The 17,770-nt window shown below is 39.4% G+C and overlaps 2 protein-coding genes across 4 annotated transcripts; one reads left to right on the top strand and one right to left on the bottom strand.

The window, feature by feature from the left end:
• Positions 1 to 223: 223 nt before the first annotated feature.
• ABHD13 (abhydrolase domain containing 13) lies at positions 224 to 7,344 on the bottom strand. 2 transcript variants are annotated; one of them, XM_041422091.1, is made up of 3 exons: positions 7,200 to 7,331; positions 5,469 to 5,504; positions 224 to 1,422 (listed from the first exon to the last, which is right to left on the bottom strand). In XM_041422091.1, the coding sequence occupies exon 3, from the start codon at positions 1,385 to 1,387 to the stop codon at positions 374 to 376; it is 1,014 nt and encodes a 337-aa protein (XP_041278025.1). In that variant the 5' UTR covers positions 1,388 to 1,422; positions 5,469 to 5,504; positions 7,200 to 7,331; the 3' UTR covers positions 224 to 373. The 2 variants fall into 2 exon arrangements, with proteins under 2 accessions (XP_041278025.1, XP_041278026.1); XM_041422092.1 differs by lacking the exon at positions 5,469 to 5,504 and having other exon boundaries at positions 7,200 to 7,344.
• An 11-nt stretch (positions 7,345 to 7,355) lies between these two features.
• LIG4 (DNA ligase 4) lies at positions 7,356 to 11,457 on the top strand. 2 transcript variants are annotated; one of them, XM_041422088.1, is made up of 2 exons: positions 7,356 to 7,480; positions 8,009 to 11,457. In XM_041422088.1, the coding sequence occupies exon 2, from the start codon at positions 8,021 to 8,023 to the stop codon at positions 10,757 to 10,759; it is 2,739 nt and encodes a 912-aa protein (XP_041278022.1). In that variant the 5' UTR covers positions 7,356 to 7,480; positions 8,009 to 8,020; the 3' UTR covers positions 10,760 to 11,457. The 2 variants fall into 2 exon arrangements, with proteins under 2 accessions (XP_041278022.1, XP_041278023.1); XM_041422089.1 differs by lacking the exon at positions 7,356 to 7,480 and adding an exon at positions 7,524 to 7,799.
• The last annotated feature ends 6,313 nt before the right edge of the window (positions 11,458 to 17,770 follow it).

Below are 17,770 nucleotides of genomic sequence, written 5' to 3'. Positions count from 1 at the left end.
ATGGCTGTCCAAAAAGCTCACACATACAGCAGTGAATACCGAAGAGCCTCCCGTTGTTCTAAATACATTCTGTACTACTTTTGTAGCAAGTTTCTTTAATAGCATCTGTTGCACATATCAAACAAGTGGAATATATGGACAGAGATACCAAAAAAGTATGAGAAAGACATAAAATGGTTCATTTACAATGCTGCAAATGTAAAAGTTATCTGGAACACCTTAATAAAATATCAGACCTTTCCAAGTTTAATTTCACTCTTTAGGCAAGTACAGACATGACATACATTTAAAAACAGACATTCTCTTACCACTTATCACAAATCAAGGTACAGTGCAGGTACTTGCCCCACTCCACCCCAAAGAAGAATATCAATTATATTATTGTTACGTTAGATGATGTTTTCGCCATTTCTTCAGGGGAGTGACTCTTTATTACTTCTTTGATGAACTGTTCAAGTGCAGTGAAATAACCCTGGCACTGCCAAGTGTCATTGTGAGTTCCATCAGGAAATATCGCCAATCTCTTAGTCCGAGCTGGGGATAATTCGTAAAGTTGCTTCATCATAACTGGTGGAATTAACTGGTCAGACAACCCAGAGATGAAGAGAGAAGGCATTCTGCACTGAGAGATTTTTCTGTAGGATAGAAATTTATTTTTGTAGCACCACAGCGGAAGATACCTCATCGGAAAGAAAGAGAACAAAGTGCTGGCCATGTATGGGATGCTAAGAAAGGTGTTCTCCACCACGATGGCAGAAATCCTATGGGAATTTTCAGAAGCTAAGTGAATAGCTACTGCTCCCCCCAAGGAACGGCCAAAAAGAAAAATTTTTGTTTTATCAAGATCAGACCGAGTCATCACATAGTCTAAGACAGCCTCAGAATCTAAGTACAAGCCTTCTTCGCTTGCTTCTCCTTCGCTTTTGCCATACCCTCTATAATCGACCAGAATTAAGTTTACTTTCAGGTTTACCAGCATTAACAAAGCATTTGGCAACCTGTGGCCAATGTTGCCTGCGTTCCCGTGAAAGTAAATGATGGTTGGAGAATATGCTGCATTGTCCCCTGTGTATCTCAGCAGAATAAGATTGAGAAGAACTCCATCTTTGGTTTTGATGAAGATGTTTTCATGTGGTATACCAGTAGGCATAGGAACATAAAGGCGTGATGAAGAGGGCTGCTCAGGAAAGTAAAGCAGAACATCCTGGAACTTATATAATATACCTGCTATTGATACAAATATTAATATAAGGAGTATAATGCCTCCGTACAAGTGAAAAGTCACTATCAAGGGCAAAAGACAAATACGGCAGAGACTCCAAGACCAGGAAGCCAAAGCTAGTAGCCATCTTTTAACAAAGGTCCAAAGCATCCATGATTTTTCCATTGTAGAAGTCAGTGATCTTTTACTCCAAGTAAATCCTGCAAAAGAACCCAAATGTATACATATAAATATAGGAAAAAGAAAAAGGCAGCAATTTAAGCATTTGTACTTGCAGAAGATTAATGGCAAGTCAATGTATTGGAGCATTAACATAAAATTTGGTGGCTAACTCCCTTTGAACTTTTGGAAACCATCTGACCCTGTAAAACAAGCAGAAATGCAATCATAAGGAAAGGCTTTAGAACTCTTCAAAATCCCATTTACAGTACTTCTGCAGGTAGTCCATTAACAGCACTAGAAGACTGGTTGACTGAAGTTACCACAGTAACTTCTGCTTTCCCTCAGACTTTCCTACTAAGCAAGAGAACAACCACACAGACTGTATCACCAGTTTGTCAAAGCTGCTCATATAACTCCAGAATTCAGAGAGCACAAACAAAAATAGCCTTTATTTCCAAGTTGCTAAGTAGCATGCAGTAAGTCTCAGCACGTCACTCTGCAGCCAGTGGAGGCTCACCACACATCCCAGCACTGCTATGGGTTAGTGGCTGTCTTTCAGCATCTCAATCAATTCTGGTTGCAGAGCAACACCTGAACTGCTCACAAGAGAGAGACGCCTCTATGAGAACATACCACACTGTAGTTACATTTATGACAGCTTTTTTTTTTTTTGCTATATTTTGATTGCTTCTGATTTATAACAATTGTTTTCCACTGTCAGATAAGTAATCCACATTAAGTCTTTAGCTGAATGGAAAATTTTACCATCATGCAAGACCACTGAAAACAGTCCATTAACTACATTATTCTCTGATCAATGAAAAGCACTGCTGAAAATACTAAACATGAAAACAGACTCATGACAAAAACACACAGAGCATAAAATGAGGAGAGTTATGTTAAAGACAATGGATTAAACCTTCTTTCCAACCAAAAGTTATGTCTCCCAAAATCCATACAAGATCTCGCAGTATTCGCTCCTGGTTCATGTGCAAACATATGCTAAACCCACACAAAAACTATGGTAACCATTTAGTCACCACTGAACTGAATAATCACTGTCCCTGGAAGGACAGTGTCTCCTGGAAGGGACAACACAAACTCACTTGTTTGAGAACACTAAGCTATAAAGCATATAATAGGTATGCTTTCGCCACAAAGTTATGGTCTCCTAAAAAGATATAATAAATAATCAAACTCCAAAGGAGTTTGACATGCAGAGATGCATCCAAGCATTTTATACCAGCCATCTTGTTAGGCTTGAGTGATAAAAGGTGACCTCTGCAGCTACAGCCTTTGCATTCCACAGACATAAGCACCCTAATCAGGAAAACCTGCCATCTCTATTTTATGCAAAAATTAGAAATAAATCAGAAATAAAAATAAATGTCACATCTTAAAATTCACATATTAACCAAACCCAATGTGATATTAAGCTTTTATATAGTGTATGTACTCCAAATACATAAAACTGGTGACATATAAAGTAGTCTATTCTCTTATTTATAAGTTCATGTTATTATCCATATCCAAGTATGCACAAATACTGTCTATAGGAAAATTTAATTCTTGTTGGAAAAAACTCACAATTATTAGAAGACATACAAAGTAGCTACTTCAATTTCTAAGATAACTTCCTAAAGAAGTTAACAAACATTTCCTGCATTACATTTCAAGACTATAAGAACATTGATAATGAGACAGTAAAACCACTCTCCTTACCTACATTATTCAACATTTTCCTGACTTTCTTACGAAATGAAAGAAACTCCAAAAATGTCTTCTCAACCAGATATTCACAAGAGACCCACTGTTAAACAAAACTACTAAGAGACAAAGAATTAATAAAAATCTCACTTCAAGTGATGAAGTTTTGCAATGGCTATCCCATGTATACTACAGATTATTATTTGGAGACTGATACTCACAGCTGATTTTATAAGCTATGTTAGTTTCATGAGAAGTGCACCACTTCTATTTTTATTTCAGCAGGATTATATTATCAAAATACTACTGAGATAGTGCTGCTGTGTGATTACTTCTGATACATATATATATATGTAGGTATACACAAATATTTAGCTACTGTAATTGCAAAGCTAGTACATCCTACAACTAATGCTTAACATGCAGTAAGTAGTTAACAGGAAGAGCAAACTACACAGCCACAAATGTTTCATGGTCACTACATATTTAAATAAAGGTGACCACTCTGCCTTACTGAACAATTACATTACTACTAAAGTTTTCTTTCCCAGCTGTGTGAAACTTCACTGGTTCCATTCATTTCCAGGCCCTTCACATCTTGTTGCAAGATTTGTTAGTTAGGAAACTAAGATAAATTTTTTTTCTAGGTTCCTCCCCACCTTTCAATACCAATTAAAAGATCACTAGAACAGAAAAGGATGGTTTCTCAAACAAGCCTAGAAGAGACTCCAAGCCAAATCAATATAATCTCATTTTAAATAAAGCTACAACCCATACTTTCTATGAGCTCAAAGCAACAGACCTTCCAAACACTATCTTGGAAAGCAGAAGATGAAACAAATGAACAAAATTCCCACTTGAAGGACAGAAATAAAAAGGGCAAGCTAATATAGTAATATTCAGTGAGCAGTAAGGTCAGCACTTTTTGAAGTGCTGAGATTTGAGACTGTTCAACATACTGCAAGACAACACACACACAAAATTCTCTTCTTGATCTTTATTTCCTGCTTCTGGTGTGCTGGATGGGAAATTATAAACCTTCCAAGCAGTTTACAATGTAACATCTTATGATGCAAATACTCTGTCATGAATTACGAAAAGCATGAGCTGCATTTCTCTTGCATCTCTAATTTTGTGACTAATAGGGGGCCAGGAAAATCTGGCAAAGGTGTGAGAGTGGGAGAAGAGGGTATTAGACTGATGTAACAGTGTATTGATGCCTGACGTGGTCAACTTGAGAAACAAACAGATGCACCAACCCACCCAGCCTGGACAAACCTGATCCTTTCTCTAGACAAGACTGCTTCTGTTCCTAGACTACAACATCCAGTCATGGACTTGCCCCATAACTGTCTGATGTCCCAGTTATATTGAGAAGATTCAACCCTTTAAGTTCTTGGAGGGCACTCTTGCTTCACAAAAAAAAAGTTTGTTTTTTTTTTGGAAGAAATATTGTATTACAGCACTGTATTTCATGTAATTGCTGTAACTTTGAAAACAAGATTTTCCTGTAACAAGGGGTCACATCCCATTTTTACAGCATTCACAGCATTTCATAATCATTGATTTTTTAAACTAAATAAAAGGCTAAGTAAATAAGCATATGGTAATTTAAAATAAATTTTTCCTTTTTTCCCTCTGATAACATGCATCAAAAAGGCTAGCCTTTGGGAATTGTGATACTTCCTACAACCATTTATTTGGTGATACTCATAAGCTTAAAAGACAAGCAGAAGATAGTACTGAAAGACAAAGCTTTACTGAGGAAACCATGGCCACACAGGAACAGCAATGCAGCCCAACTCAAGGTTAAGACCTAATGCAAGTAAGACTTGGCCAGACTGCTGCTGTACCTTTGGCTTGAACTGCCATGGAACTGTATTGTCTCTCAAAACAGAAAGAAAACTTGGAAGTGGTGAGCTTCAGCTTTGAGTTGGGATATACACACATGTTGACACACACTCACATGCCCCTGTATCTGCACATCTCCACCACTGAATCCACAGCCTAGGAACTACTGCAGACCTCTGTGTTCTATCAGATGAGCTACAAGTCCCAAAATTAGGTAGCTACTGAAAATACAAATCACTCACAATAAAAAATTATGAGGGAAAAAAACCTCTTTATGATCAAGGCATTTTAACAATATTCTACTTTGCCCTAAAGCCATTTTTAAATGGTTAACACCATTATCAACTGAAAAAAAAATCACAAAAATTCAAGTGTATATTTAAAGTACGAGGAAACAATTTTTCATTCATTTTCAATGGCAGCTGAAATTACTCTTGTATCTGCCACAGGTTGTTTTGCCTTTGTCTATATTTTTAATATTAAACAGTATTATTTTCATACACTAATTGTATCATAAAACATTTACCTTTAGGTGTGATGATTTCCCAGGCTTCATCTCTGCCTGAAAGACAATTCCATTTATGAATTTTGAGTAAAATTGTTCTGAATTACACATGTAATTTACTGTTTAACTTGTTACTTGAAAGAAGATTAAGAAGTGAGAAGAGCCAAACCCCCTAAAAATTACAACTGCTTCGCTAATGAAACTGTGCATCTCATGCTCCTCCTATCAAGCTGAATGCTTGTTTGAAACATTTGATGAACTTGAAAACATCTTATAATGAAGTTCAAGAATCACAATGAAATGTCCTGGACTATAAACACAACACACACTATATGACAATACTGGAATATTATAATAATATACATATATAATTATAACAATAATAGCATCTATACATACTGCTTAAAAACAAACATTACATTCTCTCCTTAAAGCTAACTTTTACTGCCTAAGTAGCTTTAACGTTAGCGCTAAGAAGTACAATCAGGTGTTTAATAGCTGCTCCCTCACTGAAGAGCTTTAAAAAGTTAAGTCTTAACACTCACTGCAATCCTTTGGATTTCAAAACAAAACCAAGTATTTCTCTGTGTTCTTAAGAAATAGCTAATGACATCTGTTTGTCTCAATTTCCTCTTCCTAGACTCTACCTCCTCCAGATACAGACAAGATTTGAAAGCATTAAATTTATTCATATTTATGCAGAAGACCTCTGGAAGTAGAAATATTAGATACTCAACTATAAGAAGTTACTTTCAGAGGGGGAACTGATCTGGAAGAAAACCTACAAGCTCAGTAAGGACCAGAAAAATATACTTTCTTAGTACTAAAATCCTACAGAAACACTCATTAAAAATAAAAGAAAAAAAAAGAGGAAAACAACAGCAAAGTAGCGACTCCTAACAAAGGAAAAAGTACAGTAAGAATAACTTAAGTGTCACACACTTAATGGCTCTGGCCTTAAAATCAACGAGTCACTTGTCCTGCTTATTTCAAACAGCCAACATCCACAGCTCTGCATCAAGTTGTACATATAACTGAAAATGTTTTCCCTGTAACTCGCGTGATGCTTCTCCTCCCAGCTGACAAATGGCACAAAGTATCATCGTGACTGAATGTCTGGAATTACGAGGATACTGATTAAAAAAAAAAAAAAAAAAAAAAAAAAAAAAAAAAAAAAAAAAAAAAAAAGCAACAACAAACCAAGATTGGCTATACCTTAACTTGGAACCATAACTTTCTGGGGACCACAGGCTGCTAAAACACAGCAATTCCGAAGCGTGTTAAATTGCTTCCTTTTTGACTGAGGAGAAGCACCCAGTTCAGCCTCTTCAGAATAATTACGTGGCCCATTTAGAACGCTACAGTTACCATCAGCACCCATCTGCAGGAATTGTTCTATCTTCCAGTGGAAACAAACCAAACACTGGAGCGAGACCTTGCTGCCAAGAAGCTTAAGGTCTCTGGGGCTTCGCAGGGAGGCACCTGCAGGAACTTTTATCGGCGCTGTCACAGGAGCAGTTTCTCGGCAGCCACGTCCCGCTGTGCGGGCACAGGAGCCGCACACCGCCCGGGGCAATGTCCCGCCTGCCGCCACCCCAGGGAAAAGCCGCGTTTAGCTCCGGAGAGACCCCAAACCGGTCCCCAACCCCGCCGGCCGCCCCCGCCGTCCCGGCTCCCCCGGCCCGGCGCGGCCTCAGGAGCCGGGGCCGTGCCCTCCCGTGCCGCGGCGGACCCGAGGCCCACCAGACCCACCCGCCGCATCCTCCCGGGCGGCCGCCGCCGGTGCCTCGGGCCAGCGCAGACCCCGACGCGCAACTTCAACCACCGCTCCTTCCTCCCGAGGCAGGAAGTCACCGCTGCCGCGGTTCCGCTTCCAGGGCACAGCTCCGCCGTTCTCCCTCCTCTCCCCGCCTTTCCCCGCCCCGGGCTCCGCCACCGTTCCCCGGCCCGGCCCGGGGGAGGAGCGCGGCGTCACCGGGCTGGCCCTCCTCTTCCGGGGCGGTGGGAAGCCCGTTGTCGGCCCGGTTCCGCAGGTAGCCGCGGCTCCCCGTCAGTCTGCCCTGGGTGGCCGTTCTTCCATCCCCCGGGTCTGTCATCCCGCGCTGTGGCCATGGCAGCGCCGTGCTGGGCCGTGCGGGGTGCGCCTTGCCGCCCCTCTCCGGCCCTGCTGACGCCGCTCCCTCCGCCGGCACGGAGCAGCCCGGGGACAGAGGCCGAGGCGGGTGGTGTCGGGGGCAGGCTGCGTTCTCGGGGAAGGTGGAGGGGGAAACGGGTCTCCGAGCACTGAAAGCTCCCGCCTGGGCAGCAGCTGGAGGGGAGCACGGTGCCTTCTCCTGCCGTGCAGATCTCTAGGTGATGCCGGTGTTTCAGTGTCGCAGCCTCGCTGCTGAGTTTGACCCTTAAATGAGGAATAGCTAGGGACCTTTAAAATAGTGGTTAGATCTTAGGTGGAAAAAATGAGAAAAAATGTATATCCTAATTAGAGATTTTTTTATTTTTTTTTAAGACAGAATAACCTGTTGGCGTTTTGTTATAAATATATAATTTTGTTTTGTTCCCAGAAAAACGGACTGATGGCTTCTGCACCTGTTTCACAGCCTCCTCCTAAAAAAACGGTGGCCTCTCACGTGCCTTTTGCAGATCTCTGTTCTACTCTCGAGCGAATACAGAAGTCCAAATCCCGTCCAGAGAAAACCAAGTATTTCAAGGATTTTCTGGATTCCTGGAGGAAATTCCACGATGCACTTCATCAGAAAGAGAAAGATGTCACAGATTCCTTTTACCCAGCTATGCGTCTTATTCTCCCACAGCTGGAAAGAGAAAGGATGGCATATGGAATTAAAGAAACTATGCTTGCAAAGCTCTATATTGAACTGCTTAGTTTACCAAAAGATGGAAAAGATGCTGCAAAACTTTTAAATTACAGAACACCTACGGGCTCACGTGGAGATGCTGGAGATTTTGCAATGATCGCATACTTTGTGCTAAAACCTAGGAGCCCAAAACAAGGCAGACTGACAATAGAACAAGTCAATGAACACTTAGATGCAATTGCTAATAATAATGCTGCTAAAAACAAGGGTCAGTTAAAGAAAAGTCTTCTTCAGCTAATTACCCAGAGCACAGCACTGGAACAAAAATGGCTTATCCGAATGATTATAAAGGATCTAAAGCTTGGTGTTAGTCAACAAACTATATTTTCAATTTTTCATCCTGATGCTGCTGAATTGCACAATGTTACTACTGATTTGGAAAAAGTTTGCAGACAACTGCATGATCCCTCTGTCTCGCTTAGTGATGTTTCTATCATGTTGTTTTCTGCCTTTAAACCAATGCTTGCTGCTATTGCAGATGTCCAGCAAATTGAGAAACAAATGAGTAACCAGACATTCTACATAGAAACTAAGCTGGATGGTGAACGTATGCAGATGCACAAAGATGGGGATGTGTACAAGTATTTTTCCCGAAATGGGTTTGACTATACTCAGCAATTTGGTGCTTCACCCCTTGAAGGTTCATTAACGCCATTTATTCATAATGTATTTAAGAGCAATATACAAAATTGCATTCTTGATGGTGAAATGATGGCTTACAATCCTGAGGCACAAACTTTTATGCAAAAAGGAAACAAATTTGACATAAAAAGAATGGTGGAGGACTCTGATCTGCAGACCTGCTTCTGTGTATTTGATGTATTGATGGTTAATGATCAGAAGTTGGGGCATGAAGTACTAAGCAAAAGATATGAAATCTTAAGTAGTGTATTTACTCCGGTAAAGGGCAGGATACATGTTGTCCATAAGAGAAATGCCAGAACAAGAAAAGAAGTAATTGATGCTTTAAATGAAGCCATAGATAATAGGGAGGAAGGGATTATGGTGAAAGATCCCATGTCCACCTACAAGCCTGACAAACGTGGGGAAGGCTGGTTAAAAATCAAGCCAGAATATGTCAGTGGACTCATGGATGAGCTGGACCTTTTAATTGTTGGTGGTTACTGGGGGAAGGGGTCTCGTGGTGGAATGATGTCTCATTTTCTATGTGCTGTTGCAGAGACGCCCCCTCCGAATGAAAAACCAACCATTTTCCACTCCATTTGTCGTGTTGGCTCTGGCTATACTATGAAAGAGTTGTATGATCTAGGCTTGAAACTGGCTAAACACTGGAAGCCTTACCATAGGAAGGACCCTCCTGGTAACATTTTGTGTGGAGCTGAAAAACCTGAAATGTACATTGAACCTTGCAACTCTGTCATAGTTCAGATCAAGGCAGCTGAGATTGTTGACAGTGATATGTATAAAACTGACTGTACTTTGAGATTCCCCCGAATTGAGAAAATAAGGGAAGACAAAGAATGGTATGAGTGCATGACCTCTGACATGTTAGAAGACCTCAGAAACAAAGCACAAGGAAAGCTGGCGTCTAAGCACCTTCATATAGATGAGTACGATGAACCGCATGAGAAAAAAAGGAAAACTGTTTCAAAGGTGAGGAAGGTAATTGGAATAGCTGAGCAATTTAAAGCTCCTGATCTTTCTAGTGTAAGCAAGGTTTCAAATGTGTTTGAAGATGTTGAGTTTTGTGTTATGACAGGAATGGGAAAATACTCAAAGTCTGAGCTGGAAAGCAGAATAGCCCAATGTGGTGGCAGTGTGGTACAGAACCCGGGGCCGGAGACTTACTGTGTCATTGTGGGAGCTGAGAATGTCAGAGTGAAAAACATCATTGCTTCCAACAAATACGATGTGGTGAGGGCAGAGTGGCTCCTTCAGTGTTTTCAAACCAAAATGCTGGTGCCTTGGCAACCAGCCTTTATGATTCACATGTCTCCTGACACAAAAGAACATTTTGCTCGTGAGTATGATTGTTATGGAGACAGTTACACAGCAAACACAGATGTTGTGCAGCTCAAGGAAGTGTTCTCAAGAATGAAAGACAATAAGGCAATGCCTCTGGACTTGATTGCAGAGCTGGAAGAACGTTATTGGTGTAACAGTTGTCAGCTTGGTATATTCAGAGGAAGCACTATTTATGTGGACTGTTACGCTGTTGTTAATGAGCCCCAAAGCAAAATCCCTGGAACTACACTATCAATTAAAGCTTTGGAACTCCGTTTTTATGGTGCAGAAGTAGTTTCTCACCTTGAAGAGGGTGTCTCCCATGTTGTTGTAGGAGAAGATTGTTCACGGGTAGAAGAGATGAAAGCACTCAGGAGAACATTTGGGAAAAAATTTAAAATTGTATCTGAGCTGTGGGTAACACACTCAGTGGAGGAAGGAGTCGCAAAGAATGAAAATCAGTACTTAGTTTAAAACAGTTTTTAAGATTGGAGCAAAGGCACGGTTAGACTCGGATTTTGTGAGATTGTCCTAAATTTTTTGTGTGTTTTCATGTCTATTTAAAGCTGGCTCTGGCTAAAGAATTGCTGAAATCAGAGAAAGGCTTTTAATTTTACTGTTGCGGAAACAGGAGGATGCTAAGCTGTGTTGGAGGGAAAAAAAACACCACAAGATAAATAATTTAAGCCTTTTAATCCACAAACAGGTCTCAGGAGAGATCTACAATTTTATATAAATAAAATATGTTTGAAACTGGCTAGTTTGTTCTAGCAGTAATTTATAAATTTAATCTGGACTGTTTTAATTTGCTTACATTGGTTTTAGCATTAAGCACCACACAGCCTCAGAAGCACTTGGATTTTAGGATATTGTGTAGATTCCATGTTTGTGTAAATAGCCTTTGTACAAAAGAAACGAAACCTTTCATTGAGGTGATAATGAATTAATAATGACCTATATATATGTGAAATGCAAATCAATTACTTAAGAATTGTAATAACTTCCTGTGCTCATTACAGTTTAACTGTGAATTGTGACAGGACTAGGCTTTTACAATTAACCATCAGTTTATCTTTTAAAAATGCTTCTTAAGTTATTGTAGGATTAATTTCCAAATATCCAAATAGTTCCATGTATATTTTTCCAATTACTAAATAAAATATATTTTTAAAGTCTGCCTGGTATTTATTTTTAGTAAGCAGCCACTTTTGAATAGCACAAGACTTAATTTCTTATTTTACTGTTAGATAATTCATGCATTAGCTTTGAGGGGAGGAAGACTGAGGCCTTGTTTCTTCTTATGTCAGCATTGGTATCAAACAGAAATTAAGTTGGGAAGAGCACACAGAGTAATTTTTTTAGCTGACGTCTTTCTTCAATGTTTTCTGTGGTCATGTTCGTGCAAAAGTTCCTATAAGAAGAATTGGGAATTGTTATATAAAAGGTTTAATGGGAGCATTGAAAGAGTGGTTAATTGGAATTGTATTGATTTCTCTTAGTGTATTAGCAGCTCCCTTATTATCTGAAATACACTCAATAGGTAAAATGTATTAGTCACTGTCCACAAATTTCCCATCACCAGGCCTGCTTTGCTCTTGTTCTTGAGTGGGGCTGGTGTGGTGGGACATGCTTTTTGTTGGTGAGGACCCTGCCTTGTGCCTGCCTTGCTGTTCCCTCAGCACGCTTTCCCTCTTGGAGCAGCCCGGTTGCACCCCTTGACCCAAAAGGGATTTGAATGAACGAAGGAAAGCCTTGCCTCTCTCTGTTACAAAAATCCTCACCTTTCTTTTGTTCCCCTGTATTCATCTGGGTCTGTAGTTTGGATGTAGTTTTGGATTGAACTCCTTCCCAGAAGCAAATTTAAAAACTGTGGAAAGCTTGTCACCTTTTTACTGTGGTACATCTGTTTGGTGAAACACTTAAAAACTGTGTGGTTCCTGTTGCTCATTTTCCAGTTACTCTTTTCTGAAAGAGTATACCTGTATGTTTTAAGAGTCTATTAATATCCTTGAAAAGCAGAAGATCCACTTATTCAGGTGAAATGAGCCAAAATCTGTCAGCTATAGTAAATAACAGGTAAGATGTACTATTCTGTTTATAGCATCTCAGTGATCTGGTGAGCGATTTTAAAAAGCTCTGTAGCTTGCTTGTGGGGTTTTTGCAATACTTTATGTCACTCTTTCTGTTAAAATACAATCAAAGGCCATTTAATCTTTTAAATCTATATGTAATTTCAGCTTGAATTCTTTCAAAAGAGAGACTTGAAGTTATAAAATGTCATGAAAAGATTAAAAAAGCCTCATTTGAAGGTGACTAGGGAAATGCCTTTTAACATAGTTCAACTGAGCATAAAGCATCTCCAGCTGGTAACAGCTGTTGCACCACAGAACAGTAGATGGGCCTGTAAAATTTTGTGGAACTATTTTTTGCTGTGAGGGGATAGGAATGAGAGAACTCTGTGTGTTTGACTTACACAAACTTAACAGTGAAGGAGCTTGTAGGTGCAATGTTCCTCCATGTTCCTTTCTAGAAGCAAGGAAATTAAAAATCATCAACCTCAAAATGATTTTCTTTTAGGAAAAATATATTTAGCATTATTTTGGATGTTTTTAACAGATGCAGCTTTTCTTTGTAATTTTGGGGAAGATTATATTGAGAGAACATATAAGGGAGTTGAATTTAAGTTCAAACTGCAAGCATTAATGTTCACAGCATATGTGATTGTATTTGAAAACTGATGTAATAAGTATGTTCCAACATGTATAATTGTCCCTAGATTAGTGACAAAATATACTTAAATCTATTCTTCTGTTAATATTATGGGTAGAGGAATATGAAGCCAGAGTTTATTTTTCTCTCTGTCATAAAGTAAAATACATTTTTCAATACTAAAGTTGCCAGAAATAAGATGCCAGGGGGCAAAAAAAATGATTGTTACGCACAAAATGAGTAGGCATGATATGAGGGGTTGCATATTCCATTCTTTTATCCTCAGTCTTCCCAGAACAGAATGAATTCACATAGTCTGGTTCTATATGGAGTTGTACTAGTTAGAATAAGTTAACTAGGGTATTTCTATAGCTTTTTATGAAGTTCAAATTAACATTTTGAAATAGATTCAGGTAGAAGGTTGTTTTGTTTCATTTTTTATAGAATTAGATTTTTATAATTTCTTGAGCATTTTGTGTTTTATTATAGTATAAGACCAGCTTGATGGAGAAAAGTAGAGCTCTAGATGACTTTCTCAGCCTTTGGAAGCCTTCTGACACCTTCCTGTAATATTTTCATAGACAGCTCATGAAGTATGGGCTAGATGGATGGACAGGAAAGTGGACTGAAAGCTGGTTGAAATGCTTGAAGAGTTGTCATCATCAGCCAAAGTACAAGACAAGAGTCAATGGGCACAAAATGGAACATGAACTTTTGCTTAAAACTAAGAAAATTCTTACTGTGAGGGTGGTGAAACACAGGAACAGGTTACTCTGAGGGGTTGTGGAACCTCCATCCTTGGTGACACTCCTGTGAATCAGGTCTGAACTAAATTTCCCATTCTGATTTTAGGTGTGAATGGTCAGTGTGTCAAATGGTGACATTTACATTGCAAATTTAATGGATTTTTTTTAATTTGCAGGACAACAGATATTAGTATAGCTAACTCTCTTTATCAGCATGACTTTCAAAGCTACACATTGAACTGGAGGAAAAACAAAGCAAACCAAGAAAACCCAAAGCACAAACCAAATTGAGTTACAAGGAAAATGAACATCAAGGTTGTTTAGTCTCCTGAGCAATGGAAAGAACTCTCTACGTACTGTGTATAAATACTAGCCATATCTTAAATAACAGATAAGCTGGTTTTCCATTTGAGGTGACATATAACTGTACCAACTGTGAAAGTGAAAACAGGCTCCAGTAATTTAACCACTTTCATCTGATTGCCCAGTCTTGATTTGGGGGTACTGAAGTAACAGCTTCTTTCTTGTGATGATAGACTTTGCAAACACAAACACTACAGAACCAAGGAGGAGGTAGGATTTCTCCAGGTTCTTGCAGATGGAAGCTTCCTCCTGCAGATAATATGCTACAGCCTCAGCCAACCTTTGCTACAGCAGCAACAGCAGCAAGAGCAGAGGCAACATGTCCTCTGAAATGTATGTTTTTAGCCTGCACATCTTACACCTGCAGTTAATGCAATAACTGGTGAAAGGCAGCTGGATAGGAGTTCCTGTCGGTGCATAAAAAAGTGTATTCAAGTAAAAGACAGTAAATACATGTGTAACACAACTAGTCTCAGCCAAGTTTTTGTGGTTGCTTTTTTCCTTATTGATCTCCCACAGCTTCTCTCTTGAGTTTGCCTCTTTTGACTAGTGTATTATAGATTTTACATGTTAGACCTGTGTGCTGCCAAAGTGGAATGAATTTATACACACAGTTTAAAGGTAGTTCTCATACCTCTTATGCTTCAGTTATACGAAACATAGTTACATATATTTCGGATTTGGGCTTTTTGCTGGGTTGGTTTTTGTTTGGTTGGGTGTTTTTTGTTTTGTTTTCTTGTTGTTTTTGTTTGTTTGTTTGTTGGCTTTTAGGTTTTTTTTGTTTGTTTGTTTTTGTTTTTGTTTTTGTTTTAAAAAAAATATTTTACTTAAAATCTCCGAGTGCTGTTAGAGTAAAAAAAAAGATTTTTTTAAGGCAAAAGTAAATATGAAGACGATAGGTATCACATTGTTCAGGTCTCTGAATATGGTTGTATAAAGAAAAGAGAAATAAACAGGATAGGCAGTTTTGCTGATTACATCTCTCTGTAACTGAAACACAACAGGTGCTGGGAATAGACTGCAGTCATATGCGTTAACAACATTAACAAAGTTAATAAAAGACAGTAAAAACCCCACAATTTTACTCTTTATTCCCCTCTGAATTCCCTTTGAATTATGTAGTAACTTAAAAATAATTTTTTTCTATATCAATTATCTAAATTCTTATGTTTGGTGATGAAGAGCTGTATGAACAGAACAACTGCTGCATACAGATCTCATACTGATTCCTGGCAGACACTCAGCAAAGGCATCTAAGGTGGAGCACAGATAATTAAATTTTTAAGACTGAAATATTTAACTTTTTTTAGTGACTGGGAGATATAAAGAAACATTTTACCACTAGGAAGAGACCTGGGTCTTAATATGTAATGGTACAGGAGAAATATTCTGCTGTATTTGTTTTGGATAACCTGCTTTCCTGACCTGTGTTTTTGGAAGACATGGCTGATTCAACCTTTCTAAAATCATGCTTGCATTTGCTCTCAGTGCAAAATGCTTTTAGAATTACATGTTTTGTACTGGGTTATCTTTGTTTATGAATTCTGGTCTGACTTACACAATTCTGTGGTTTATTTGGGGTGCTGAACCCTTGGCCCATGTTTTTTGGCTGCTGCCCAGGTATGGCATGTGGCTCAGTCATGACCCTGCTCTGGACTTCTGCAACTGCGTGACTGTCTGTCCAGCATGTGAGTGAGCTCCAGGAATTGCATGGATGGAAGGAGGATTTCTAAATCAGAGTAGCCAAAAGTGCTAGAACATGTGTAAGTGTGCACACACATATATATACACTCTATGTGCCCTCAATTTTTATTATTCCTTCATCTTTAGCAATGCTGAGGAATATTTTTAGAGATTCCAGAAGCGAATGGGAAGGCTAGACAACAAGAATTTGTGATGGTGTTGCAGAATTTGTACTTACAAACTGCCTGAGGCTAACACATCTACACACAGTCGCTGGCATGACTGTTCCTCACACACAGACCTCTTCCTCCCCATCCAGAAAAAGGACTGTGGAAGTTTTACTTGTTCAGTAGAAACAAGAGATTCCCAGGACTCAGCACAGACCATTTCTTGCATTCTGCTGCCTACACTAAACAGAAATGGTTCCCAGTTCCAGTTGTTCAAACTATATTGTCAACCACCACAACCATTCTCATTCATACACCAAAATTCTCATTTCTTAAAATAGTCTGGTCATAAAAAAGCTGTTCCCTTAGCACTGGCCATCCTATCTGGAGCTTCATTGGAGTGTTTTGGAGAATATTATTTGGTCCAGACCAAGCTGGATAACATTATGGACAGGGTAGTGGCAGGCCTGTGCTCGTGATCTGTCCAGTCAGGATAAGGAATTGAGCCTGAGTTGAACATGAAGGAGAGCTTTGAGACCATGGAAAATACATGCTATATGCCCTGGATTATGTTCAGGAGCAGACAAGAAACACGGGGAGGTGGCTGGGTTTTGTGGTCCCTGAGCACGAGCACAGCTCTGCTGTGGGAATTTGAGCTCCTGGGAAGACAAGTGTTCACGACTGGCCATGCAGTTATAGGTAACATCAAAACAGAATGCATGCACGGAGGCTGAGAGCACAGACCACAGCTGCCTCTTACACAGGCTGAGGAGAGATAAACAGTGCTATGTTGATGTAATCAAAATGTTCTCTGTGCGTCTCCTGCAAGGGCAGTGGCAAGACTTTGCTGCTGTTTACTTAAGCCTTCACCCACAGTTATCTGCCCTTTGGCTATATTCCAGAATTTCCATAGGGAATTTCAATATTCATTTATTACTGCACAAAGGTTTTAGCAATCAGACAACACAGAAATCACATATTATCTTTTACAGTTATATTAAAAGCTTACAGGAATTAAAATAAAGATTAAAATCATTTAGCAGCATTCACACAATAACAGTTCCCCAAAGATCAGCACAGGCAATCAAACATTGGCAGGAAATAAATAGTTAGGCAGGTGGCCAGCATAGATAACTTGGCTCATCAGTATTCAAGCAGGAACAGCTTTTGCATTATTAGTCAGCCTAATTTCCCCCTCCACACCACAACCACCTCCAACCCCAGGCTCTCTTCTATCCTGGATTTACTCCTTTGAGGTGGGGTTGCACCCTGCAGAATTCTGTGCTAGGTCTTGTTTTAAATGCTGTTGAAAGAGGGAGAAAAGCTATATCAATTAATATGCTTATCAGGATGACTTGGAACTTAGTTAAATGTAAGTAAAGAAGTTTATGCACCAGCATTAAGCAGTATGTACTGTGCTGAAAATGGTGTGAAATAATTTCTATGTACAAGACAAATAGGCTGGATTGGCTGTTTTACATACATGAATATACTGTGAGCAGGTTCAAGATGATCGCAAGGAAGAAATAAGTTTTGCCAATATATCCTTCTAACTTAAATGTTGACCCATCAACATTATGTGCATGTAGCTTCAAAGCGGAGCTGCTTAAATTTGCTAAATAGCCTCCTGAGATCTGGAGGGAGAAATCAGGTCTGCCTGTCGCCACTTAATTGTGCAAAAACTTCCATCACTTCCACGGCATCATGTAGATCAATGTTTTGGGTGTCCAGCCTGTTCACTGCAGCTGTAAGCTTAGTGGTCTGTAAAGATTTTATAAGATAAAGTGGGTCCTGTTCCCAGGAGTTCTTCTTTGTAA

The sequence above is a fragment of the Onychostruthus taczanowskii genome, unplaced genomic scaffold, assembly GCF_017590055.1.
Source record: "Onychostruthus taczanowskii isolate IOZ18803 unplaced genomic scaffold, ASM1759005v1 scaffold71, whole genome shotgun sequence".
Classification (NCBI taxonomy): domain Eukaryota; kingdom Metazoa; phylum Chordata; class Aves; order Passeriformes; family Passeridae; genus Onychostruthus; species Onychostruthus taczanowskii.
The sequence above is the reverse complement of the archived record's forward strand: the minus strand, read 5'-3'. Positions and strand labels throughout refer to the sequence as shown.